General features: G+C 43.4%; 1 protein-coding gene across 4 annotated transcripts in view; it reads left to right on the forward strand.

Annotated features, from left to right (window-relative positions):
- Nucleotides 1-16,493: 16,493 nt before the first annotated feature.
- Nucleotides 16,494-26,698, forward strand: part of DPYS (dihydropyrimidinase) — a 122,389-nt gene continuing 112,184 nt past the window's right edge. Inside the window, exon 1 of one of the 4 annotated variants that reach the window (XM_043880046.1) lies at nt 16,494-16,873. In XM_043880046.1, coding sequence (XP_043735981.1) covers nt 16,505-16,873 — 369 coding nt within the window. In that variant the 5' untranslated portion in view covers nt 16,494-16,504. The remainder of the gene's footprint in view (nt 16,874-26,698) is intronic. The other 3 variants (XM_043880047.1, XM_043880045.1, XM_043880044.1) reach the window with 3 other exon arrangements.

Here is a 26,698-nt window from a genome sequence, read left to right on the forward strand (position 1 = left end):
TTGAGTGTCTCTTTTATTATTTTTGTTTTCCAATTAAGTGATTTCCTTAAATAAATGTCCTACTTTTTGCTTTCCTTAGTTTATTTTGTTGTTGTTTTAACTCCTTGTTAGCATTCAATTTAATCATTTTTTTCTTAATTATTAATATGAGATTTAATTCTGTTCAGTTCAGTCCAGTCACGCAGTCATGCCTGACTCTTTGCAACCCCATGGACTGCAGCACACCAGGCCTCCCTGTCCATCACCAACTACCAGAGTTTACCCAAACTCATGTCCATTGAGTTGGTGATGCCATCCAACCATCTCATCCTCTGTCATCCACTTCTCCTCCTGCCCTCAATCTTTCCTAGCATCAGGGTCCTTTCAAATGAGTCAGCTCTTCGCATCAGGTGGCCAAAGTATTGGAGTTTCAGCTTCAACATCAGTCCTTCCAATGAATATTCAGGAGTGACTTCCTTTAGGATGAACTGGTTGGATCTCCTTGCAGTCCAAGGGACTCTCAACAGTCTTCTCCAACACCACAGTTCAAAAGCATCAATTCTGCGCTCAGCTTTCTTTATAATCCAACTCTCACATCCATACATTACTACTAGAAAAACCATAGCCTTGACTAGATGGACCTTTGTTGGCAAAGTAATGTCTCTGCTTTTTAATATGCTATCTAGATTGGTCATAACTTAATTCTGAGTACTGCTTAAATAGGCCAGAACACTTAGGTGTATTAGTGTTGTCATTACTTTTATATTCCAGGTGTTCTAAAGCTTGTTTTTATTTCCTCCTTAACCCACAAGTTGTATAAAAGAAGGCTTTTTTCCATTTTTTGCTATGTATTGTTTTTTGTTTTACCAAATAATAGCAGATTCGGTGTGGGTATTGGTATTGTTTTCTGATTGCTTTATTCTCATTTTTTTGGGCATCAGAATCAGATAATGTTATGTGTATTATATTACTGTGGGGAGTTTATTATCTTTCCTTAATTTTTAATATCCAGGATCTTTTAAGTACATTCCCTGTTTACAGGATGTAGATTTTATTAGAGATTACTCAGTTTATCGTGTACCATTTAGAACTTCTCCCCTGTACTGTGTCTTGTCTTATCAGTCTGTCCGTCAGGGCTCCAGTGTTGGTATGAAGGAAGAGGGGCAACCATGGGGCTGTGTCACACGGGCTCAGAGGTCGCAGCCCCGCCTCAGCTCACGTCGCTCACTAGGACTGAGGACATAAGCACGTGATGAGGGGAGTCTTCCAGCAAGGCGTTGGGGTTTCAGCTGCTACTGCTGCTTACCACTGTCATCCGCCGTTAAGCTGGAAGTAAATGCATACGACGTTTAGAATAAAGGGGAAAAGAGCAGACTGAATTCACTAGGTGTTCACTGAGTCTCTACCACAGACCCAGCGATACTGCGGTGATCTGCCTACTGCTCGCCACTCAAGTTGCTTGGCCGTTCCCTCACCCTTCCTCCTGAATTCCAGGGAGAAAAGGACCGGACTGCAAGTTGACCCATTTTACTCAAGTGGGCCCCTGTTTAAAAACTGATAGATATCTCTGCACAAGCTTCTTAGGACCTAGTCTCAGAAGGGCTAAAATATCACTTCTACCGTATTCTGTTGGTCAAACAAACCTCTAAAGCCAACCCAGATTCCACAGAAAGACAAATAGACTCCACTCCATAGTAGATGTAGCAAAGAATTTGTGACATCTATAATCCTTCTCAGGAGAGTACCTGATGCGTAAGAAACACCAAATTGCCAGAATTAATATCTTAAGCAGAAAAACAGTGCTACAGTCCAGTAAAAGGGTCACTTGACAACTTCCCTGGTGGTCCAGCGGTTGGGAGTCTGCCAGTGCCAGGGACACGCATCTGATCCCTGGTCCAGGAAGATCCCACATGCTGCAGGGCAACTAAGCCCGCTCGCCACAACTACTGATCCCACACACTGCCACTACTGAGTCCAGTGCTCCCTAAAGCTGGTGCTCCAAAACAAGCCACTGCAGTGAGAAGCCCACACTCCAAAACCCGGAGTAGCCTCCGCTCACTGCAACTAGAGAAAGCCCATGTGCAGCAAGGAACACCCAGGGCAGCCAAGAATAAATAATTTTTTTAAAAAGAAACTAATTTGCTAAAAAGATATCACATTAACTCAGCTCCTCTATCATATGTCCAAGTACATTAATCATGCATATATTGGTTATTAGAAATACAACAGTGTGACAATTAGCCTTAGTATATTTGGATGAGAAATCAGAGCATTGATGCAAATTTAGATAAGCACATTTAGGCAGTATGAATGTTAAGGTTATTAATATTTTTCAACTAAGTTTATATTTGTTATTGTAACCTATGGGCTTCCTTCATAGCTCAGTTGGTAAAGATTCTACCTGCAATGCAGGAGACCCGGGTTCAATTCCTGGGTCGGGAAGATCCCCTGGAGAAGGAAATGGCAACCCACTCCAGTATTCTTGCCTGGAGAATTCCATAGACAGAAGAGTCTGGTGGGCTATAGTCCATGGACTTGTAGGAGTCTATAAAATATTTTTAAATTTTTAGAGGCAATGTCGTGGATAAAAACAGCCACATTGCCTGTCCTACTCCTTATGCAATGTTCAGTAAGTCCTTTAATCACTCTGCACTTTAGATCTTCATCTATCAATGGGGATGACTGGCCTCATGGAAGATTATGTAAAGTTCTTGAAGCAGTGCCTGGCTCATCGTAAGGACTACATCTTTGCTATTACTGTCATTGAATGTTAAACAGAAAACATCTCTGAAGCTTGAATTAGATGAGATCTTGTATGTGAAAAGTCCAGAAATATTCATGGTTTCTGAAGATCATGAAGATGTGCTTCCTGGGTGCTTCTGAGGGCAACCACTTCCCCTGGGATCATCGTGGACATGAACCAGGAACCCAGAATAAACGTCAGAATGGGAGCAAGAAAAGGGGAAAAGAAACAGTAGCAGCCCATTTGTGATGAGTTCAAGGGAGTTCCAAGACCCAAGAGACGGGACCTTGCTGAGCCTGGGATCTGAGGAAGTTGCCATAGTGACTGAATCTGGAGAAGGGTCTTCACGGGCCTCCTAGAACAGCAGTAGTTTTTAGATCACTTAGTCCCCTGTGGAAGGATCATTAGTGGCTTCCCTGATGGCCCAGGTGGTAGAGAATCTGCAATGCAGGGGACCCAGGTTTGATCCCTGGGTCCCTCCTCCCTGGAGGAGGGCATGGCAACCTACTTCAGTATTCTTGCCTGGAGAATCCCATGGACAGAGGAGCCTGGTGGGCTACAGTCCATGGGGGTCGCAGAGAATCAGACACGACTGAGCGATTAACTCTTTCACTTCACTTTCAGTCCCCTCACTGGAGCAAATGTGTGTACTCAACATTCAGAAGGAGGGAAGCCTCCTCCTGAGGGTTTGGGGAAAGAATAAAACAGGCGTCTTGTCTCTGAGCAACTGCACCAGCCTTGGCCTGACTCCTTTGACTTCCTGTTTTATGAAGCAAGTGTGGTAGGAGTCTCACTCACCCATGGAGTATGACATGCCTAACTCCTCTGCAGGTTCTTAAGTTGGGAATAACAACAGTGGTTGACAGGATTAAATGACACAATATATGTAAAAGCCAGTTAGAATAGTGACTGTGAAGTGCAGTGTGAGTGCTCCATAAACGATAAAGGAGGCTACACGATCATGTTATCAATGCACTACTCACCCTGCTGTCTTCCAGCACCAAATGTTTATATCTTGGACTTTCCTATAAGGTTTTCTTTGAAAGAAGTGGTTTGAGAATTAATAAATTTTGGAAACCAGTACTAGAACATGACAAGACTAAGTTGCCCTAATCTAGGGGACGCATGGTTTGTTGTCGTTCAGTCACTAAGTCGTGCCCGACTCTTTGTGACCACATGGACTACAGCACACCAGGCTTCCCTGTCCTTCACTGTCTCCCAGAGTTTGCTCAGATTCATGTCCCCTGAGTCGCTGATGATATCTAACACCTCATCCTCTGCCACCCCCTTCTCCTTTTGCCTTCAATCTTTCCCAGCAACAGGGTCTTTTCCAGTGAGTTGGCTCTTTACATCAGGTGGCCAAAGTTGAAGCTTCAGCTTCAGCATCAATCCTTCCAATGAATATTCAGGGTTGATTTCCTTTAGGATTGTCTGGTTTGATCTGTTTGCTGTCCAAGGGACTCTCAAGAGTCTTCTCCAACACAAGCATCAGTTCTTTGGCACTCAGCATTCTTTGTGGTCCAACTCTCACATCTGTACCTGACTACTAGAAAAACCAGAGTTTTGACTATAAGGACCTTTGTCGGTAAAGTAATGTTTCTGCTTTTTAATACGCTGTCTAGGTTTGTCGTTGCTTTTCTTCCAAGAAGCAAGTGTCTTTTAATTTCATGGCTGCAGTCACTGTCCACAGTGATATTGGAGTCCAAGAAGAGAAAGTCTGTCGCTGCTTCCAATTTTTCTCCATCTATTTGCCATGAAGTGATAGGACCAGATGCCATGATCTTAGTTTTTGAATGTTGAGTTTCAAGCCAGCTTTTTCACTCTTCTCTTTCACTTTCATCAAGAGACTCTTCGCTTTCTGCAGGGTGGTGTCATCTGCACATCTGAGGTTATTGATATTTCTCCCGGCAATCTTGATTCCAGCTTGTGCTTCATCTAGCCCAGCATTTCTCATGATGTACTCTGCATATAAGTTAAATAAGCAGGGTGACAATATACAGCCTTAACGTACTCCTTTCCCAATTTTGAACCAGTCCATTGTTCTATGTTCAGTTCTACCTGGTGCTTCTTAACCTGCATATGTGCCTTGGAAGGAATATTCCCATGTGCTCAAGAGAGGCTAAAACCCAAAAAAGCTTAATATCCTCCCAGAAAGGAACATGTAAGCTTTACTAAGGAAAAATAATAGAGTGTAATGGGAAAGCATGGGCTTTGGAGTCAGACACATTACAGTTTGAATCCTGGCTCTGCTAATTTTGATGTTTTAGAGCTGAATGAATCACTTGATCTCACTAAATCTTATTGTGTCATCTGGAAAGTGGGATAGCATACATGCTTAAGGATTAAATGAAAGAAATAAGAGGTTGAAGTAAATTTTAATTGTCATTATCACAGACTCATTACCCAAATTAAAATGATCTTTTTTCCCAAACTCCCCTCCACTGAGTGTTATGCATTTTGTATATTAGTAGAGTTTTAAGAGCATATTTCTTACAGTAAGAAATATGTCCTGTTTTTCTTGATTACACGGCTGTATCTCAATGAAAAGTAGATTCACTAAACAAAAGAGTGACATTTTAGCACAGACCTCTTTATTTTATTATTAAAAAAAAGGCCAAAATTATGAACTTGTATAGAACCCAGACCAAGAAATATATGGTTGCATGCTATGGACTTAGAACATGTGTTGAGCAAGTATAAATAAAAGAAATACAGAGACACTATTTCTATTCAAAAATTATGGTAACATATTAAGCAATTTTCAAGAACTTTTCTCCATTTCACTGCAGTATCAAATTTTACTTGAATACTTATATTTATCTCATAAAGTGAGTTCTGACTTCAAGGAACATAGAAATCCCTTATCTAATTTGGCTTTTAGATTTAGTTTTCCAAGCTCTGAAAGTGTTAGTCACTCACTTGTGTCCAACTCTTTGTGAACCCATGAACTGTAGCTTGCCAGGCACCTCTGTCCACAGAATTCTCCAGGCAAGAATACCAGAGTGGGTTACCATTTCCTTCTCCAGGGAATCTTCCTGACCCAGGTATCGTTTGATTCCTAGGTCAGGAAGATCCCCTGGAGGAGGGCATGGCAACCCACTCCAGTATTCTAGCCAGGAGAACCCCAAGGACAGAAGAGCCTGGCGGGCTGCAGTCCATAGGGTCGCAAAGAGTTGGACTTAACTGAAGTGACTTAGCACTCACAAGCTATTACTCTACAAATAATATTCCCTATTTTTCAGAAAAGTAGTTGTTTTATTAAACTAAAGACAGAACGTATCATCTTCATCTACTTAACAGTATAATGAAGTGGTTGGGGGCACCATTGGCTTTGAGATCCGAGTAACTATGTTACTTTGGCAACGAATCTCTCTGAGCCATAGTTTTTACATCTGTAAAACAGCAGTAATATTTCCTACCTCACGGAGTTCTGTAGAGATGAGATGTCACATACAAGGGCCTTGCTTAGCCCAATGCCCAGTGTATTAAAATTCAACAACTAAATAGTCCATAAATATTTATGGAGAGAGTACTGTACACTCAGAAATCATGCTCAAGCTATATGCTCTTTAAATCATAATGTGAAAACTTGGTTTAATGTGAAGACTATATTTCATAACTCTAGAAAGTCATCATTTTGTAATATGAAATTGTACATTACAGATGTCCACCAAGGATGCATTAGTCATATTCAAGAGAACAAAGTAACAAGCTGTTTGCCTTTCCAACTTTAAAGAAAGGATAACAGCTGTCTATCACAGAGATAAAAGGTCACCAGGAATGGCTTGAAAGAAGTGAAAGTGTTAGGCACTCAGTTGTGTCCAACTCTTTGTGACCCCCTGGACTATATTCCACCAGTCTCCTCTGTCCATGAATTCTCCAGGCAGGAATACTGGAGTGGGTTGCCATTCCCTTCTCCAGGAGACCTTCCCAACCCAGGGATTGAACACGGATCTCCCACATTGCAGGTGTATTCTTTCTCATTTGAGTCACCTGGGAAAGAGTGGCTTACTGCTTATTTATAGCAAATTGCTGAGCAGACCAAAGAAATAGCCGGTCTTTACAAGAAACCACCTTAGTGGTTTATTTCAGCATTATAGTTATTTATTTTGTAACGGATAATTGAATACTTGTCTTCATAACACTCAAATGAACTTTGAATTCTTATTGATACAAACCAAGTGCTAAAAAGTCCCTCCACAGAGTCTTGCATGTGATGTTGACAGGGTGAAAATGAAGTTAGTGAACTCCTTATGCACCGCTGTGGTCTGTAATAGGTCTTGGAATACAAGGATAAATGCCATGCAGTTTTCATTTCCCAGAAACTCACAGATTAGTGCCCTTAGGTACACAGTTATGCAACAGATAGGTAGTTGGTATTATCCTTGACCTTAAACCACATTTTCACTGTGTTTGCCTTGTCTGATGCTCAATACCTCTCACAGCAAAACAGTAACTTTTCTCCTGAGATGTCTGTAAGATGAATAAAAGTTTTAATACAGAAGGGAGATTTTACCATACAACGTTATTTCCCTTCCCTTCTGATTTACATCAGAGAAATAAAGTATAAAACAAGATGGCACAGACAGGACAGACACAGAAAGGTTCTATTTCAGAGGGTGTGGGCCTGGGTGGGACTGCTGTTGTTCAGTCACCAAGCTATGTCCGACTCTGCGGCCCCATGGACTGCCGCATGCCAGGCTTCCCCATCCTTCACCATCTCCCGGGGTTGGCTCAAACCCATGTCCGTTGAGTCAGTGATGCCATCCATCCATCTCATCCTCTGTCGCCCCTTCTCCTGGGCGGGACATGTGCAGGTAAAAGGAGCTGCCCTTTGACTACTGTCTCTCTATATCTCATGCTTTTCCTTGAACCCTGATTCTTTCAACATTCAGGGCATCAGTCCATCTACATAACTGGAGACAGTGTCCTGAGGACTCCAGAACAGAACCTACTATCCCTGCTTTAGCCCCAGCTGAGGTCATGCTCAGGACTGCCCAGGATTCCTCGGAAAGTTGAGGTAAATGCTAGTAAGGGTCGCCTTGAATCTCTTTAGCTTTAGACCTTGACAGCATCAAGAGCTGGGCATAGAAAGAGTTTTATACTAAGTTGCAGAACCAAAGAAGGTGAACTTTCCTGAAGATACCCTGCAGCTTACTTTGTATCCAAGTCTCAAGTCAACAAAATACAAAGGACTGAAAGCAGATCCTTATTGCCAGGGGCCAAGGCTGGTGAGAGAGGACTGACTGCAAAGAGGCAGCTGGAAACTTTTTGGGGTGATGGAAATATTTTCTATCTTGATTGTGGTGCATGGTTACATGAATTCATAGCACTGTACACATTAAAAGATGGATTTTACTTTCTATGCTTTATGTTTGTTAAGAAACTAAATATATGAAGTGCAATAAAAATTATTTCCTCTTGCTTTTTAGAAAAACTTTTTCAAAATGAAATTTCAAAGATAGTGATTTCTACACCCTCGTGTTCATTGCAGCATTGTCTATAATAGGCAAGACACAGAAGTCAAGACATCAACACACGAATGGATAAAACAGTTTGGCATATACTTGTCATTGTTGTTCAGCCGCTAAGTCTGACTCTTTGTAACCCCATGTGTATGTAGGTGTGTGTCAAATACTAAATCTGACTCTTTGTGACCTCATATGTGTGTGTGTGGCATATATATACTCAATGTATAAGAAATGAATAAGCAGTAACATCAATCAAATAGAACTGGGAAACCAGAAAGGGAGCTCTGACGTCCTGTGCTGATAGCAGAGCCCAGGGCAGCAAAGACTCCTCTCCTTTCCAGTCAAGAACTCAGCCAATGAAAAGCCATGGACGTTTGGTTTACTGAATCCAACTTCCTTTTCTTCTCTATAAAAGCCTTCCCATTCCCTTGCCTTGTGAGACTTGCCTGTGGCTCACCATGGTTGGAGACGGAAATTGCAATCTTTTTGATCCCAAATAAACCTGTCTCTGGTAAAGAAACATCTGGCAGCCTATTTGTTACAGGACAACAAATGGAATTTTTTTTTTTTTAATTTTAAATTCGCTCACTCATGTCTGACTCTTCTGTCCATAAAATTCTCCAGGCAAGAATACTGGAGTGGGTTGCCATTCTCCTCCCCAGGGGATCTTCCCGACCCAGGGATTGAACCCAGGTCTCCCACATTGCAGGCAGATTCTTCACTGTCTGAGCCACCAGGGAAGCGGCAACAAATGGAATTGTATTCAGACATGAACAACAAGGAAATCCTGCCATTTGCAACACCATGGATGGACTGCGAGGATATTATGCTAAGTGAAACAGGTCGGAGAAGGACAAATGCTGTGTGATATCATTCATAGGTAGAATCTAATGAAACACCTCACAGAAACAGAAAACAGATGGATGGATGCCATGAGCAGGGCTGTAAATGCGTGAAGACAATCAAAAGTTACAGACTTCCAGTTATAAGATGAGTAAGTTCTGGGGACTTAATGTACATTAACTATAGCATGGTGACTATGGTTAACAATACTGTATTGTGCACTTAAAAGTGGCTAAGAGAATTAATTTTAAATGTTCTCACCATATACACATACACAAAGCTGTAACTATGGGGAGGTGATCGATGCGTTAACTCACTTTATTGTGGTAAACATTCTGCAATATGTACATACATCAAATCATTCCGTGTAGCCCTTAAACTTATACAATGGTTATATGTTAATTATATTTCAATAAAGCTGGAAAAAATTCTCCTCAAGATCAGTATAATAATTTCATAAGCTTGTGGAGCTCACATTTTAAAAAGCAAAGCCATGGGGCTTCTCTGGTGGTCTAGCAGTAAAGAATCCATGTCTAAATGCAGGGGACATGGGTTTGATCCCTGGTCTGGGAAGATCCCACATGCTGAGGGGCAACTAAGGCCATGCGCCACAACGACTGAGCTCACGCCCCACAATTACTGAAACCTACACCCCGAAAGCCCGTGTTCTACAACAAGGGAAGCCACTGAAACGAGAAGCCTGAGCATCGCAAGGAACAGTAGCCCCCTCCGCTGCAACCAGAGAAAGCCAGAGCAGCAGCGGAGACCCAACACAATAAAAAATAAACAAATAACCTTTTTAAAAGTGAAACTATTAATAAGAAAATGCTAGAATAGAAATGAAACCATTGGTTAAAAACAATATCTAACAAGCACAATGCTACAGACTTTACATGAACTACCTAATTTAAAGTGTACAGCCCTTAATAGTTTGCTACCACTATTCAAAAAAAAAAAATCAAGAGGCATAGAACTAGTAAGAAGGTTAACCAAGATTCCACAGATGAGAGATGATAAAGCCAGAACTCAAATCTAGAGCAATCTGGCTCCAAAGTACAAGCTTTTAAATTTTATTTTATTATATTCTTTCCTGGTGGCTCAGACAGTAAAGAATCTTCCTGCAATGCAGGAGACCCGGCTTTGATCCCTGGGTCAAGAAGATTCCCTGGAGAAGGAAATGGCAACCCACTCCAGTGTTCTTGCCTGGAGAATCCCATGGACAGAGGAGCCTGGCGGGCTGCAATCCATGGGGTCACAAAGAATCAGACACAACTGAGCAACTAACACACATTCATATTCTTTCTAATCAAGGGAGCACTTCCTTTATTTCCTTAAGTATTGTTATATTGCTGAAAAATATTTTGCTAAGAAAGCTCAAAATAACTTGGAAGCCACAGCACAGTATGAGTGAGGTCAAAGGGCAGGAGTTTTGGATGTACATATTAGTGTTGCTGGCAAAAGGGCAGAAGAAACCTCTGAGCTGCGGCATCTTTTTGTTCAGGGGGACAATGATAAACACTGTCATTGGCTGAATTATGGGCCCCAGAGATACCTGGATGTCCTTCTAGTCCCTGGAATGTTGCTTTCTATAGCAAAACGGACTTTGCAGAGGTGGCAAAGTGAAGGATTTACTGAAATGGAGAAATTACCCTGGATTATCTCAGTGGCACGTCCTGCAAGTTTCTCCCCAGGGCAGGTCAATGTTGGTGTGTTAGACCTGGATTCCCCCAAATTTCTTAACTTGTTTGAGGAAGGAGCTTTTTGTTCAAGCTCACGCCATTAGCTATCTGAGGAAAAATGGATGACTCCCCAATATTTAGCTAACAGTCTGAATGAGCTTTGCAGCCCCCAGTCAGAAGTGCTAGAGGTGTAAAGAGTGATGGATGTAGGAATTTTGTGATTGTAGGAGTCAGTGCTCATCTATCTGTGTAACCTGAAGCCCACGTGTGGCCAGGATTTGAACTCGGCATTAGAGTTTGGTCTCACATTGTGAGTAAATTGTGTGTGTGTTAGTTGCTCAGCCGTGTCCAACTCTTTGCGACCCCTGGACTGTACCCTGCCAGGCTCCTCTGTCTGTGAGATTACCGGAGTGGGTTGCCATTTCCTTCTCCAGGGGATCTTCCTGACCCAGGGATTGAACCCAAGTCTCCTGTGTCTCCTGCATTGCAGGCAGATTCTTTACCCGCTGAGCCATCTGGGAAGCCCAGGTTCCAGAATGAGAGGTTTACCTCCAGCATTTACTGTTATGTGACCTTGAGCAGGTCATTTTACCTCAAAAAGCCCATCTGTTAAAGGGGGAAATAGTACTTACCTCAAAGAGGTGTTGTGGAGGACAAAGTAAAATAATGCACATGAAGCATTTGGCCCAGGACTGACTTGATTCCAGTGCTCAGTAAATCTCAGCTTCCTCTGCTGGTATTTCCTCCCTCTGCCCAGGAGGTTCAAGGAAGAGCGCCCTCTAGAGGTGAGCAGTGGTCCGCTCTCTCTGTCTGGCCCTGCAGAGTCAGGGGACCACTCCAGCTGTCATGCCTACTACTGCTGAGCGGAGAGAAAGACGTTGTCCTCGCTTATCACCAAAAGTTCCCACCAATAACCTACATCTGGATTTACACTCTGTATGTGGAACTCTTTCCAAGCAGATCCCCTCTGCCTCAGTAGAGGCCCCAGAAATAAAGCAGTCCCAAATCTAGAAGGCAAGTGCTTCCTGGTCTGTAATTCACTTACCTCAACCCAAGAAGAGTCTAATTCAGACCTATGGCCGGCACTCTCTGGATGGGCGACTTGTCCCTGTTCGCAGAATCACAGGACTGTAATAGTACATGTAGTAGTAGTGAACGTCGCTCAGTCGTGTTTGATTCTTTGTGACCCCAGGGACTGTAACCCACCAGGCTCCTCTGTCCATGGGATTTCTCAGGCAAGAATACTAGAGTGGGTAGCCATTCCCTTCTCCAGGGGATCTTCCCGACCCAGAGATCGAACCTGGGTCTCCTGCTTTGCAGGCAGATTCTTTACTGTCTGAGTCATCAGGGAAGCCTTACAAGCTCTCGTCAACCTAGCTCCTCATTTTTCAGTTGAGGAGCCTGAGAGTGACTTGCCCAGACTCACACCAGAAGCTGGCATCAGAGCTGCACTAGACTCCTGATTCCCTTCCATGCCACCTACCCGCCTCTTCTATCGCTGATTCAGGTTTAACCTCATTCCCCTGCCAGGGACTTTGATACCAGTGAGGGCCAGGCAGCCAGGGCTGCCCACAGCTCCCGGCTGGGGCGTACTGGAGACGCCCAGCTCTGCCCCGCTCTCTCCTTGTTCACTCTGGCTCACACACCCTCATCATCTCCTCTTTCTGCCCCATGGACAACTTTTCCTTGAGCTGGAAACAACACCCTGAAACCCCCTCATAGCCACAGGGGCCTGGAGCAGGAGTGAGGAAGGCTCAGGAGAACAGGGAAAGCAAACTCAGCAACTCCACAGTTGTGAAGGACCTAAATATGCCTGGACCTGGGGGGTTTGTTTCCCCCAAAACCCGAGCTGTTCAGAGAAGGAAGTCACTCTGCTGCTCAGCCTTTCTGTCCCTTGAGACAATCAGTCAGAGCTGAGAATGCCTTCCTTTCTGACTGCTCTCACCTACACACTGGAGAAGACCCTGACGTCGGGAAAGACTGAGGGCCAGAGGAGAAGGAGACAACAGAGGATGAGACGGCTGGATGGCATCACCGACTCAATGGACTTGAACTTGCGCAAACTCCAGGAGATGGCGAGGGACAGGGAGGCCTGGCGTGTTGCCATCCACAGGGTCGCAAAGAGTCGGACACAACTGAGCGACTGAACAACAATGTGTTTCTGTGGGTTAAGCATCCACAGTCCTCCTTCAAAGTGAGTCCTCTGAGGAGTAATGGTTCCTCAGACACCCTTTGGTATATTAGTCAGTCAGACTGATCCTCCAGCAAGAAGAAGGCAAAACAGCAGGAATCTTGCTTCCCACCGTCCTCCAGTGACAACGCCATCGAGTCTGGGGGTGCTGTTTCCTGTCCACTGGGGGCCCGCAGGTCTGAGTAGGGCAGAGAAAAGGGAGGCAAGGGGTCTCTGAGGACAAGCTTCCCTTCTGAGAACACCTGCTCAGACGCAGCCTCCAGCAGGCAGGATGGTGGACACAGCCCGGCGTCTGGACAGCAGTGACCAGAGCAGGGCAAGACCCCTTCTGCGAGCTGGCTTTTCTCCTTAAACTCACCAACCCTTCTGTGCGGTCAGTGGCGCTCTCTGAGCTATTTCCTCCTGCTTCGGTGACATTCTACAAACCCCCTTTTCTGATACAAGTTTGAGTTAATGAAATGTGGAGCATTTGCATTGGGTTGTGTTACAGAGCGCTTTGTGATATCAAGTGTCTGATAAAGACAACTTTGAAGTCACCCATCTGAGTAGTTTCATAAAAGATGTCACAACCACCCTGACACCAACCAATCTTATCTTCCTAGAGTGTTGTTATGTGTGTAGCTTGGTGAAGTTACATTATATTTATAATTATTCTTTTCACCTTTCCACAATGGCCTTTGGATAAAAATCGCATTACCTTCTTGGGTTTCTTGTTCCTGGCTTGACTGCCAAATCTATGGCACTTTATTGATGTTTCCTAATTTTTAATCATTGTGAGGTTTGTGTAATCTGAGACTTGAGGAAATCTGGTGTTAATAATACCTTATATTCCATTATTAAAAACGCCATCTCCGAGGTCATATGTGACTACTTAGTCCCCAAACTTGAAGGGTCTTCCCTTTCTCTGTCAGCTGATGGTTGAAAATGACAAAAAATCCAAAGGAAACCCGCTGAAGCAAACACTGGAGAGTCTGAAAAGAGGGGTCATCAGACACGGCTGGTTTCAGGAGTGGCAGCGCGTCATGAGAACACAGTCCCTCTCCATCTCTCCTTCCTGTTATCTCTGTTGGCTTGTTCGTGGGACTATTCCCTGTTGTAGTTTACTCCCTCCAGGATTCAAGTCCAACAGGAAAGAAAAGGCTTCCCCTCTGCTCAACAAAAACAAGTTAGGGTCTGCTTTCACTGAGCACAGTCAGTCTTCTTGGGACCCACGTCATCTCTGAGCACATCACTGTGGCTGTGATCGCTTCCTGCCGTGATCAGGAGCACTGAGGTACGGAGGTCAGTCCCAGAGCCCAAGGCACCACCAGTTCCACCAAGACAAGTGTTCTGAGAATGCATGTGGAGGATTTCCTGCCGAAGAAACTCCACCGACTACCAGCAGGAGGAGGATGAGAATAGATGGCGGAAGAGCACACGTCGGCCTCTCTCCACCACTTCTTTACAAGGGCCCTTGATCCTGGTGCCCTTGAAAATCCTGCATTGCTGTCTTCCCTCACCCAGGGCTCCCTGAACTCCCTTCTCTCTGACTGTCCCTTTTGGTCCCCTCTTGTCCAAGCCTAACCCCTCAGCTTAACCACATGGGGCTCAGACTCAACGTGCCGTCGTCTCCTCTGTGCCTTTACCTGGCTTGTTCCTTCACCTAGAAAGCCAGCCCTCTCCCCACCCCTCCTCTCTCCACATTCATGTCCTCTACGCTAGAGTTCAGGCTTCCCTGGTAGCTCAGCTGGTAGAGTCTGCTTGCAATGTAGGAGACCCCAGTTCAATTCCTGGGTCAGGAAGATCCCCTGGAGAAGGAATAGGCTACCCACTCCAGTATTCTTCGGCTTCCCTGGTGGCTCAGATGGTAAAGAATCCGCCTGCAACATGGGAGACCTGGGTTTGATCCCTGGGTTGGGAAAAGCCCCAGGGGGAGGGCGTGGCAACCCACTCTAGTATTCTTAACTGGAGAATCCCCATGGACAGAGGAACCTGGTGGGCTACAGCCCATGAGGTCATGAAGAATCGGACTGACTGAGCGACTAGGCACATGTCTGAAATCAAATATTCTTTGTCAATCTTCCATCTCTAATTTTCAAGGCAGAAATAAACCTTCCCTTTCCTCTAAACTCATATACGTACCCTCTCTCAAAAGTAGAAACTTCTGGTTTATGTAGTTATAAATTGAAATATGTATGTGTGTTACTGTTGTCTCCTAGTTCCCTGAGGGTGAGGATGTCATTTATCGTTGTTCCTCACATAATTAAGAATATTTAAAAAGAAATACAGATCAAGTGGGTCTTCCAGGCATGGGTATTTTCATTGTTGCAGAGATGTCTGTCTGTCTGTCTCCCTTCCTCCCTCCTTCTGCCTCTGTCTGTGTTTTGGTACAGACACATTTTCATAAAGAGAAGAGATGAGGTGAATTTCTTTCCCAAAAGTGCCTTTTCTTATAAAGGAAAGCAAATATCCCTCGCCTTTAAAACTACCTCCATGAAAGGGAAACCCTCCTACACGCCATGAAAAGGAAACCCTCCTTACATTCCTACCAAGAATTTAAATTGGTACTGCCACTATGGGGAACAGTATGGAGGTTCCTTGAAAAACTAAAAATAGAGCTACCATATGATCCAGCAATCCCACTCCTGGGCATACAGCCAGAGAAAACCATAATTCAAAAAGATAGATGTACCCCAATTCATTGCAACACTATTTACAACAGCCAGGGCATGGAAGCCACCTAAACATCCACCAACAGAAGAATGGATAAAGAAGATGTGGCATATACATATATATGATGGAATATTACTCGGCCATAAAACAAATGTAGCAATATGGATGGATCTAGAGATTGTCACAATGAGTGAAGTCAGAGAAAGACAAACATATGATATCACTAATATGTGGAATCTAAAAAAAAATGCTACAAATGAACTTATTAACAAAACAGAAAGGGACTCACAGACTTAGAAAATAAACAGAGTTACCAAAGTGGGGAGGGAGGATCAGAAGACTGGGATTAACATATACACACCGTTATATATAAAACAGACAATCAAGAAGAACCTACTGTATAGCACAGGGAACTAACAGTACTGTGTAATGATTCTAAAAGCGTGGATACATGTATAACTGACTCACTTCGCTGTAGAGCAGAAACTAACACAACATCGTAAATATCTCTTTTTTTCCTAAATTTATTTGTATTAGTTGGAGGCTAATTACTTTACAATATTGTAGTGGTTTTTGCCATACATTGTCATGAATCAGCCACGGACTTACATGTGCTCCCCATCCTGATCCCCCCTCCCACCTCCCCCCCTCCCATTGTAAATATCCTACACTCCAATAAAAGTTCATATAAATATGTTAATATAAATAACTTTTATATTAAATGAATGTATCCAATAAAAGTTCATAAACTTTAAAACATAAATTAATAAAACTACCCTCAAGATGTTTCCCTTCTAATGACCAAGACCCACACGTAGAGCAGGATTCGGAGCAGCAGAGTCTGCGTTGCACTGACCTTTGGTTGCACCCCCATCCTTTGGTTGCACCCCCATCCTTTGGGTGCAGGCCCAGCCCCGGGTTGGCGGGATGGTGGTTGGAGGTGGATATGCCCCTTCTCCCCGCCCTACGCCGTCCCGCGGCCGAGTTGATAAACTCGGACGCGGGGCCCTGGGGCTGTCCCCGGGCACCGAGGAGGAAGGCGCCCCTCACCATGGCTGCGCGGTCTCTCCTGCTGATCCGCGGCGGGCGCGTGGTCAACGACGACTGCTCGCAGGAGGCCGACGTGCTGGTGGAGGACGGCGTGGTGCGGGCGGTGGGGCGCCACCTGCTGCCGCCCGGGGACGCGCCCGCCGGGCTGCGGGTCCTCGACGCCGCCAGCAAGCTGGTCCTGCCCGGCGGCATCGACACGCACACACACATGCAGTTCCCCTTCATGGGCTCGCGCTCCGTGGACGACTTCCATCTGGGCACCAAGGTACCCGGCCCCCGCGCGCCCTTACACGCCGGACGCCCGCCCAGTCCTCGGCCGTCTCTCCGGCGGTCCCCGGACCCGGAGGAGCGAGCCGGGGCGACCCCGCCGGATGCGGGCCCCCACGCTGAGCTCCTTTCTTCTGGGTGGTCCTCCTCGGGGGGGCATCAGCTCTGCTTCGGCCGAACCAGACGCCCCCTGCGCCTCTCTTTGGGTAATCTGACTCGTTTAAAGCAACCTATTCCCTCACCCTCGTTTCTCCACCCCCCTCCCCCGAACCCCTCCTTTTCACTGGGTGTTCTGTGAAACTCCGAAAGTCCTCCTTAATATCTAGACTCTTTGTAGTCGACGCTCTCAGCCAAAACCAAATGAAAAATCCATTCACCCAGTAGTTACCGCCTTGACTCAAAAGTTAGCAGCGCACGGCGGGTGATGGTGTTGAGCCCACCACATCCACAATCGTCGCTGCCACCCTCCAGCAGAAAAAGTATTCATGCAAGGCCGACGAGGGTTTCCAAGAGCGCTGTTGCAGAAGCGGTCTCCCAGCGAAAGCTCTCGACCTGACCCCACCCCTTCTCCTACCTGCTTGCCTGGGGACATCAAATTCAGACCCTGATTCTTGCTGATTGAGCACCTGCGGCTTTCACAGAGGGGTAGAAGGATCAGATTACAGATCTCCCCAGGTGAGGGAGGCCTGGGTTTCTCTAGACACAAAGGCCTAAAGACTCAGCCTATGAAAAGAACTGAAACGAATCTCCAAAGCTCCCGGAAGAAAAAAAATTAATAAAAATTAGAAGATAAACAGGGCAGCTTATAGGAACCTGCAGTTAAAACTGCACGCAGCCACTTTGCCTGGAGCCTGACCTGCACCCTTCTCGAGGCTCCCGTTGGAGCTGTGGTGGGACAGCCAGCTCCTTGCAAAATGCAAGTAGTGATATCCTGAAGGTCTGAGCTCTCTGTGCGGGTTTTTTTCTCATTGACCGTGCTCTGATGTGTATGAAGCAAATCGGGCCGTTTAGTCCAAGTACAGGCTGTGCGGTTTCAAAGCCGTTTTGAGGATTTATCCATTACCCTACCGATTTCTAACAGCTTTACTCTCTCTACACCTTTCTTCCTCCACGTTCCCAATCCTCTATAATTGACCCAAATGTTTAAGAAAAAAAGAACTGTCTGACCCAGAGAGAAGGTCTGGGGCAGGCTGCTGACACCAACATTTGCAAAGCTTCCTCCTAGTTACTAATTACCAGGACAATGGTCAAGGTCTTTTATAGGAAAGATCAGTATCTGTTGAAGAGTATTCACTTTTCTCTCTTGCTAAAACGTGAAATTTGCTAAATTTCAACAACTTTATTTATGTTGACATGTAAAATACATTTTTTCAGATATCCAAGGAATACATGATTGTAGAAAGTTGGGGGGAAAAAATAGAAAAATAAAAAGAGTAACAGTATTACCCATAATTTCTCACTTGGTGACAATGTTGTGGTTTAATGTCTTTATGGTTTTCGTATGCTTTATTTTACATAACTGAGGTGGTATTGTGCATGTGTGTACCTGTGTATAGAAATTATGTATCCTGTTCTATTCGGTTATTGTACATGCACTTTCTGTTGTCACGGACTCATCATTCACTTGATGCATTGCTGATGGCAGGGCATTTCATTGACACCCCCATTTACCAAGTAGGGAGCTGCTGTTGCTGATCATCAGTCAGTCACCAGGCCCACCAGCATCATTCCCCTTCATTATTTCCCTTTCTCTCATCCCAGATGAAGCAGCCAAGAAGGGTTAGTTTGCTGTGGGGAAGGGACGTTCCTTCTCTCTCAAGATGATTGGTGCATGCCTGAAGATCCAGGGAGGTAGTTCTCAGTTTTCTACATGTTCTTGTCCATTCTGGGATTCCAGTTTGGAGAGGTTTACGATTCCATTACGGTAAAGAATCCGCCTGCAATGTGGGAGACCTGGGTTCGAAAGATCCCCTGAAGAAGGGAAAGGCTACCCACTCCAGTATTCTGGCCTGGAGAATTCCATGGACTGTATAGTCCATGAAGAGTTGGACATGACTGAGTGACTTGCACTTTCACTTCACTTCATGATTCCATACTTAGAAGACAGCTTTTTGTAGCATATTATTTAAAGAACTTTCTGGTTGATTCTCTAGGCATTTCTCACTTAAAGGTTGTCAAGACATTAAAGGAAAACATGTTTTTCATGAGCTTAGAATTGCGAGCAGAAAACGATATGGTCAGAGATAAGGTCAAAGATTGAGCAAAGATTAAATGAATGTTGAACATTAAACAGTACTCACAAAAGGGCAAAGTTGCAAAAGTTTACTTTAAATTGGCTGGTTGGATCCCAGGAGATACCCACCCTCCCACCCCCACTCCCTAAACAGATGAGACTCCATAACAGGGAACCAGACAAGTAAATATAGATAAACATGAGCATTAAAGTATTGGCCTGAGTTCTGAAAGAAGGCCATTATGAAGTTATTTTGTCCTCTATATTCACGATAATTCCCAGTGCAGGGTTGGTGGTTTTGGGTTTGGGGAAATAGGGACAAAGAAGTCTTTTGTAAATGCTGGTCATATTTTATACTAAACTTGAAAGACATGAGTACTGTTGAGCAGCCTTTGCTTCATCAAGTCTATGCTATGTTTTAGGCACTAGCTTTGTCTTCCAACCATCCCAGGTGCCACTGTCTACCCTTTGCAGTTAAAGAAGCTGAAATGTAAGTCAGGTGGCCATGGTTGCACACCTAGTAAGTGGCGGAGTCGTTCTGCAAATTCAGGACCACCTGCCTTCTATACTAGGTTCTCTTCCTTTCTGAAATGATGATTGTTTTAAAAAATCTAATGTTTAGATTCACCAAAGTGGCCATAGGTAGATGAAAAACCTATATAAGTAAGGGGTATGTTACTGTGAGATGGCTTTTGTCAAAGACAGAGCAAAGTCAACCTTAAGATATACAGTAGCCCTTCACCTTCCCAGTGCTGGAGACAGTTAAGGTTGTCAAAATAAATATACACTGCAGGGAGTGCGTTTGTGAGACATTTGTACCTGCATTTATAGCCACATCATCTCTAAGGGTACATAAATGGGTACCTTAAGTACAGAAAGCCATAAAGTAAGAATGATATATCATGCTTTCAGAAGATGGGTCCCAAAAGGTTAGACCAGTGTGTGCTTCCTGCAAGCACCAGGCTGATCATTTATAATATCTGACAAACAGAAGGGATACTGTTTGTGGTGTTCTATGTATTGATCACTAGGTTGTGATGGAGCCAAATTTAAAAACTGAAATATAGGTCAACCAAAGGTTACATATGTTGGAAATCTAATTCATGTCAGAGGTAGGTTTAAAGCTTATAATTGATTTACTTAATTACAGGTAAAAGCCTTCTTTCTGATATAACTAATGGTAATAGCTCCTGCTTTAAAGAAACCACATTTCATTTTGTTATTCTGTACTAGATATACAGTAGTCTTCCAATAATTTAATATCTGTTGTGAAAGACAATGGGATTCTTCATTCAAATGGGTATTGTAAATTAGATAAACTTGAAGGAATTATGACTGCTTTTACAACATCCTGTGATAAGAAAGTGAATTAAAAGAACTTAGTCAGTTTTCAAATATATATATATATTTGTATTCAGACACAGACACAGCTTGGAGTGGGTGAACTCACATTAAAAACCTGGCAGCATCTGTAGCTGGCAAAAAAATCATTTTTTTTTTAAATTGAGAGAATGCAGAACACCTTTTATGTGAAGGACAAAAAGTCCTCAAAATTATCAAGAGAGAAAATTATACTTTGCTCTGGAACTTTTTGGTAAAATGCCATGACGGTGATTACTTATAATAAGGGAGTGGAAGGTATATGATTAAGCACACATTCACGGTTGTATTTATAGAGCTTCCTCACCTTGTAGAAGAGCTGTGATTCAGAGAGTTTGGTTGCAAACCAAACCTCTTTTTCTGTTGCCTCTTTTTCGGAGCTCCAGGATGGGTTTCAGAAGGAGTGCGGGCTGACTCTGTGACCTTGGGCAAGTCAGTTCCTCTCTGGGTGTTGTCAGTGTTTCCTTATCTGTAAAACAAGGCAATAATAGTGAGAACATCTTCGATTAAACAAAGTTTTTAAGTAGTGGAAAATATATATTCATCATTCAGGAAAAGGCTGGAAATTATAGTCGCTTAATATATGTGAGTTGAATGAAGAAACCCCTTTTAAAAAAAAAGGAAAATACAGAAGAGTATAAAGAAAAATAATAGCTAGATCGCCTACAGTTTCAACATTTTGCTTTTAACATTTTCATTTCAGATTTTTCTTTTTTGGGAGGGACATATAAACGTTTTTCCTTGTACTTGACCCGTTTTTCTTCCTCTGTTTCCCCTACTGTTAACACCTCCACTCTCACCGTGTTCATGTGGGACGTTTTGGTGGCATCCAGCTTTTTTTGGCTTGTGTATAACAGTACGACGTAATTCATCACTCAAATGCTTGATAATTGACGTGGAAATCACCCCTCAGGGTGAAATGCCTGGGCCAGCGTTGGACCCATCTTAAAAGAGTCTAACACATACATCCAGATTGCCTTTCAGTTTATGCCCCAATCCCCACCCACCTCCACAGCAATACATCCTAATTCCCATCTCACTGCATCCTAGCTAATTGTGGATGTTGACTTTTTAAAAATTGATGCTAATTTAATAGGAAAAGCATAGAATTTCTTACTGTTTTTAAACAAGAATTTCTTTCATTGCTGGTAAGGCTGAGCTTTGAACATTCTTGTGTTAATAGCTTCCATGGTCCAGCTGTAAAAGTGTGTAATTCTATGATTTCCATCAGTGGCTATTTACTGATTACAAATTTAATCTTTGTACTAATCAGAAGACAAAAATAAAACCATCTCAAAGATTAATTTGAAGCCACTTGGTATGAAGTAGGGCTTTGGCTCTGTTGAGGGTGTTGTGTGTTAGGAAGCCTTTCATTGAATTTTACAGAATCTGGGACTTGCCTTCTTTCCATTTTCATACTTGTGTTTTGCATGCTTTTCACTCCCACTTGTTTTCTTCTTCATTCATCTGGACCGCATGTCTTCAGTGTCTGACAGAGGTAGTCAGGAATCACAGTTTCCTTGATACTGCCATCAGGAAGGAAAACTTTTCCTCTAACCACTTATGTTTAGTTTGGTGGGTAGCTCAGTCGGTAAAGAATCTGCCAGCAGTGCAGGAGACCCAAGTTTGATCCCTGGGTTGGGACAATCCCCTGGAGAAGGAAACCAAGGCAAACCACTCCATTATTCCTGCCTGGAAAATCCCATGGACAGAGGAGCCTGGTGGGCTGCAGTCCATGGACTCGCAAGAGTCGGACATGACTTAGCGACTAAAACCACCCCCAAGAATTGAACTGACAAAAGACAGATTCGAAAGAGGAAAGATAGATTTTTAAAATTCATGTAAATTCAGTCCAAGCTCACAGAAAAATGTGATTCAAGAAGGCAAGTTAGAATTAGGGGCTTCTATATCACCTTGGGGCTTCCCCATGGCTCAACGGTAAAGAATCCATCTGCCAGTGCAGGAGACACAGGAGTTGCAGGTTCAGTCCCTGGGTCGGGAAGATCACCTGGAGGAGGAAGTGGCAACCCACTCATATTCTAGCCTGAAAAACTCCATGGACAGAGGAGCCTGGAAGGCTATAGTCCAAAAGGTCACAAAGAGTCAGATATGACTGAGCACAGGCATGCCTATAACCTTAACATGGGAAGGGCACTTATGGGAAAACAAATGGCTTTTAGGAGAGACCAATGGGCTCTTAAGAGAATAGATGGAGATATGATATTTCATGACAAGATCTATTTAGGTGTGGTGCAAGTTTCTAGTCTCAGGTAGTAAGAGTCATCTTCCTGGAAGGGGATTTATGACAATTCATTTCTTTTTTGAAAGGCTCTGCTTTCAGGCAGGTAAAGGAGGTTCAGGCAAAGAAAAAAAAAAGGCATCTATTCTCAGATGCCTTCAGCTCAAAATGATTTTTAAGCCACAGTGGCATATTCTGGACCTCATCACTGCCATTTAATATGGAATAGCCTTAAGTGATGGATTTTTAAAGTTCATAATTAGGTTCCATGAATTCAGGCAACAAATAGTTCTTGGAAACCCCCTAAGTGCCAGGCATTGTGGTTGGGGTTATAGAGATGAAACTGTAATCTTTGTTCTCAATGGCAGACAGACTGGAGGTATATGGGGCTCTAATTTTTCTCGGCTTTGGTAATAAATTATACGCAGTGAACTTTTGGATGTGTAGGCTTAACTTGAATTTTGTGTGACTATTTTTGAGTGAACACTTGCAATGTGGCGTTTTCCCTTGTGCTTAGTAACCAGTCCTAATTGCTGACATCACTGGGCTACATTTCTGATAAGTGAGTTTCAGCACCTGCCCAGAGCCTCCCCCCAACACTGCTCTGTCCTCTTCTTTTCAGATGTCAATCACAATTGAGGGAGGACACCTCACTGTTTCTGTTACATTTCACTGCCTCTAATAGAGAAATTCTGTGTTACAGTGTAGTAGTCATGAGTTCCTCAGCCCTGAGGATCTGTTTACCCATAAATGCTTAAAATAAAATAAAGCAGATCATAATCTTTAAAAAAAAACACAGGAAATTATTGGAGGCATAGATATAAAAATAGACTAATTCTGTTTTGTTAAAAGTCCTATTTAACACTGATTAAGTAATAGGCTTGGGACAAAACTGAGCATTCAGCTTTCAAATGTGCTTAGGGTCTACATTCCATGTTAACATTTTCATAGAAGGATCTTGGAAACAACACAGCCAGGGCTAGCAATGTTGTTGAGAAACAGAATTGCTCATGAATATGCAATCTGCACAGCTTTCCCACTTTGCTCTTGGAGAAGTGAACCATCCTAATTATTCTACCTCATAATTTCTGGGAGAAATTCATTGGTCTCTCTTCCTTTCTCCCTTAAACATTTAAAGAATATTTATGGACTATAACAGGCATGAGGCATATGGCAATGAAACTACATCAACTAAATAAAAAAAATCTCTGGAGGATGGGATAAAAGTTCCCTAAAAGCAGGCCAGTAGGCAGCCAGGGCTAAGAGTCACTGAACTGGGGACTTCCCTGACAATCCAGTGGTTAAGACTTCACCTTTCAATGCAGGGGGTTCAGATTTGATCCCTAATCAGGGAGCTAAGATTCCACATGCCTCAGAGTCAAAAAACCAAAACATAAAACAGAAGCAGTATTGTAACAAATTCAGTAAAGACTTAAAAAATGGTCAATTAAAAAAAAAAAATCTTAAGGAAAAAAAGAGTCCCTGGACCAGAGAAGGGACAAGGAGAGAAGAATGTGGGTGACTTGACTCTCTGATGTGGAAAGGAACTCAGATCATGCAGAGCTTTAGGCAGCTGTGTGATAACTGTTTTTCCTTCCTCCTAACAGCGGAGGGAAGTCAATAAAAGGTGGAAAGTGGCCAGCGTGGCTGGGGACAAGGTGACCGTACATAGGCTAACTGCTCTAGCCTGGTCAGGAGATGCAGGTAGCCCACGGAGCAGTGATGGAAGGATGGTGACCCAGGCTGTATGTCGGGGAGGGGATACGTTTGCTGATGGATTGGACTTGGTGATAGCAGGGAGAGAGGTAGACGTCAAGGGTACCTCTTGAGTCTGTCGTTTGCCCGGTTGGATGGGTGATGGTGTGATTAATATTTCACACTTGGGGAGGCAAAGAGTAAGGCAAGGTACTGTCAGACATCTCTTTTAAAGTATTTATACTTATTTTTAATTTGATTTATTTATGTTTTATTTTTGGCCTTGCTGGGTCTTCATTGCTTCGTTCGGGCTTTCTCTAGTCGTGCGTGGGCTCTCACTGTGCTGGCTTCTCTCGTTGTGGAGCACCGGCTCTAGAGTGCGTGGGCTCTGTTGCCCCCCAGCACGAGGGACCTTCCAGGACCAGGGATCAAACCCATGTACCCAGTACCGGCAAGTGGACTCCCACCCACTGGACCACCAGGGAAGTCCCTGTGGAAGACATCTTTTTACAAAGCTGGTTATGCTTCTGAAGTTAGAACATAAACTGGAATCATGAAATTTGCTTTCCTAAGTCTTAGTGACTATGAGAAAGTTGAAAATTCAGCCAAGTGTTTTTCTCCGTCAGGCTCAAATGTCCTGTTGGATTTCTTTTTGAATCATTTGGGTTGAGCAAGTCCTGTGATGAATTTTAGTGAAACAAAGTCACTTGTTCCAGGATGAGCTTAGAAATGAAAATTCAGCGAGGCCATAAAAGAAAACACCTGAGATGCTTTCAATAATTATTTACAGTCTAATACAGTCTTAAGTAAAACCTTGTGTTATGTAATATTATAACCCTACTGTTGGTTAGAGTTTATCCCAATTTATGTTCAGTCACAGAAAGGAGATCAAACCAGTCAATCCTAAAGGAAATCAACCCTGAGTAGTTATTGGAAGGACTGATGCGGAAGCTGAAGCTGCAATACTTTGACTAGCTAATGTGAATAGCCAACTCTTTGGAAAAGACCCTGATGCTGGGAAAGACTGAATGCAAAAGGAGAAGAGAGAGGCAGAGGATGAGATAGGTAGTATCGCTAACTCAATGGACATGAATCTGAGCAAACTCCGGGAAATGGTGAAGGACAGAGGAGCCTGGTATGCTGCAGTCCATATGGTCTCAAAGAGTCAGACACGACTTAGAGACTGAACAACAAGGTTTGCACATAAGATAGCAAGTACATGCTCTTCTCTCCCTAAGAGAAGGTTCTATACAAATTAGAAGGTTTTCAAGGGAGAACAGGCAAAGTAATTAGGAGCTGAAAGAATTGATTTATGAGCCAAGATTAGAAGAGGTAACTGCATTTTGTTTGGCTAACTGATAAATAAGGGTGAAGTCAATCAGCAGTAAATACAAAAGAAACAATTAGGTTTTGTACGAAAATATGAAAGGAATTTTCCCTCTTTCCTGGTTCTCCCTCCCCTAAACTCTTTTTATTCTTCAAATGTTGATCCTGGTGAACATGTTGTGAAATGAATGAAAAGCATCTGATGTTAAAAGCAAATCAGTGAATACTGAAAATCTACAAGGTGAGCTAGGAATGCGATGTTCTGATGAGTTGATTTGCTGGATAAAGTTAATTATCCCGTGAGTAGTAGCTGTGTGAAGGCAAAAAGCATCAAGATAAGGCTTTTCCTTGTAACTCTTTCAGGAGCACAATATTTCAATGGCATTTCTCAAAATGATGAACATGACATGAGCTTAATAAAATTTCATTTCCTTTGTGAATTTACAATTCATAGTTCAATGGGATTTGTTTTGTTTTGGTATGGTCTTGGGTTTCCTAAATGGTTAATTTATTTTACCAACCTATGCATTTCTTCAAGTAAGGATTCACTGATGAACTTGGACAATAGGCTGGAAATCATCATACTAAATTGAAGACTGGGTAAGGGGAAAAGGCCTGCATGGGGTTGAGGCCCAGTGTGGGTGGAATGTAAGACCTCCTGCTCAAAGCTGCAGCCTCTTCCGTATTCCCAATTAGAATTGCCAACTGTGTGACCCTGGAGAGCCATTTGACATCTCTGAGCCTCAGTATCCTCAACTGTAAAATAAGAAAAGCAATTTCTATCTCTCAGGACTGTAGCAAGGCATCATTCAATGAGTTAATGTATATAAGATGCTTAACACAGAGCGAACAAGATGGTGGAGGAGTAGGTGGAGGTGGAGTACATCTCTCTCCATGGATACATCAGGGATACACCTTCAGACACAGAAGTGCATGCAGAACACCATCTG

Source organism: Cervus elaphus, chromosome 21, assembly GCF_910594005.1.
Source record: "Cervus elaphus chromosome 21, mCerEla1.1, whole genome shotgun sequence".
In the NCBI taxonomy this organism is placed as follows: domain Eukaryota; kingdom Metazoa; phylum Chordata; class Mammalia; order Artiodactyla; family Cervidae; genus Cervus; species Cervus elaphus.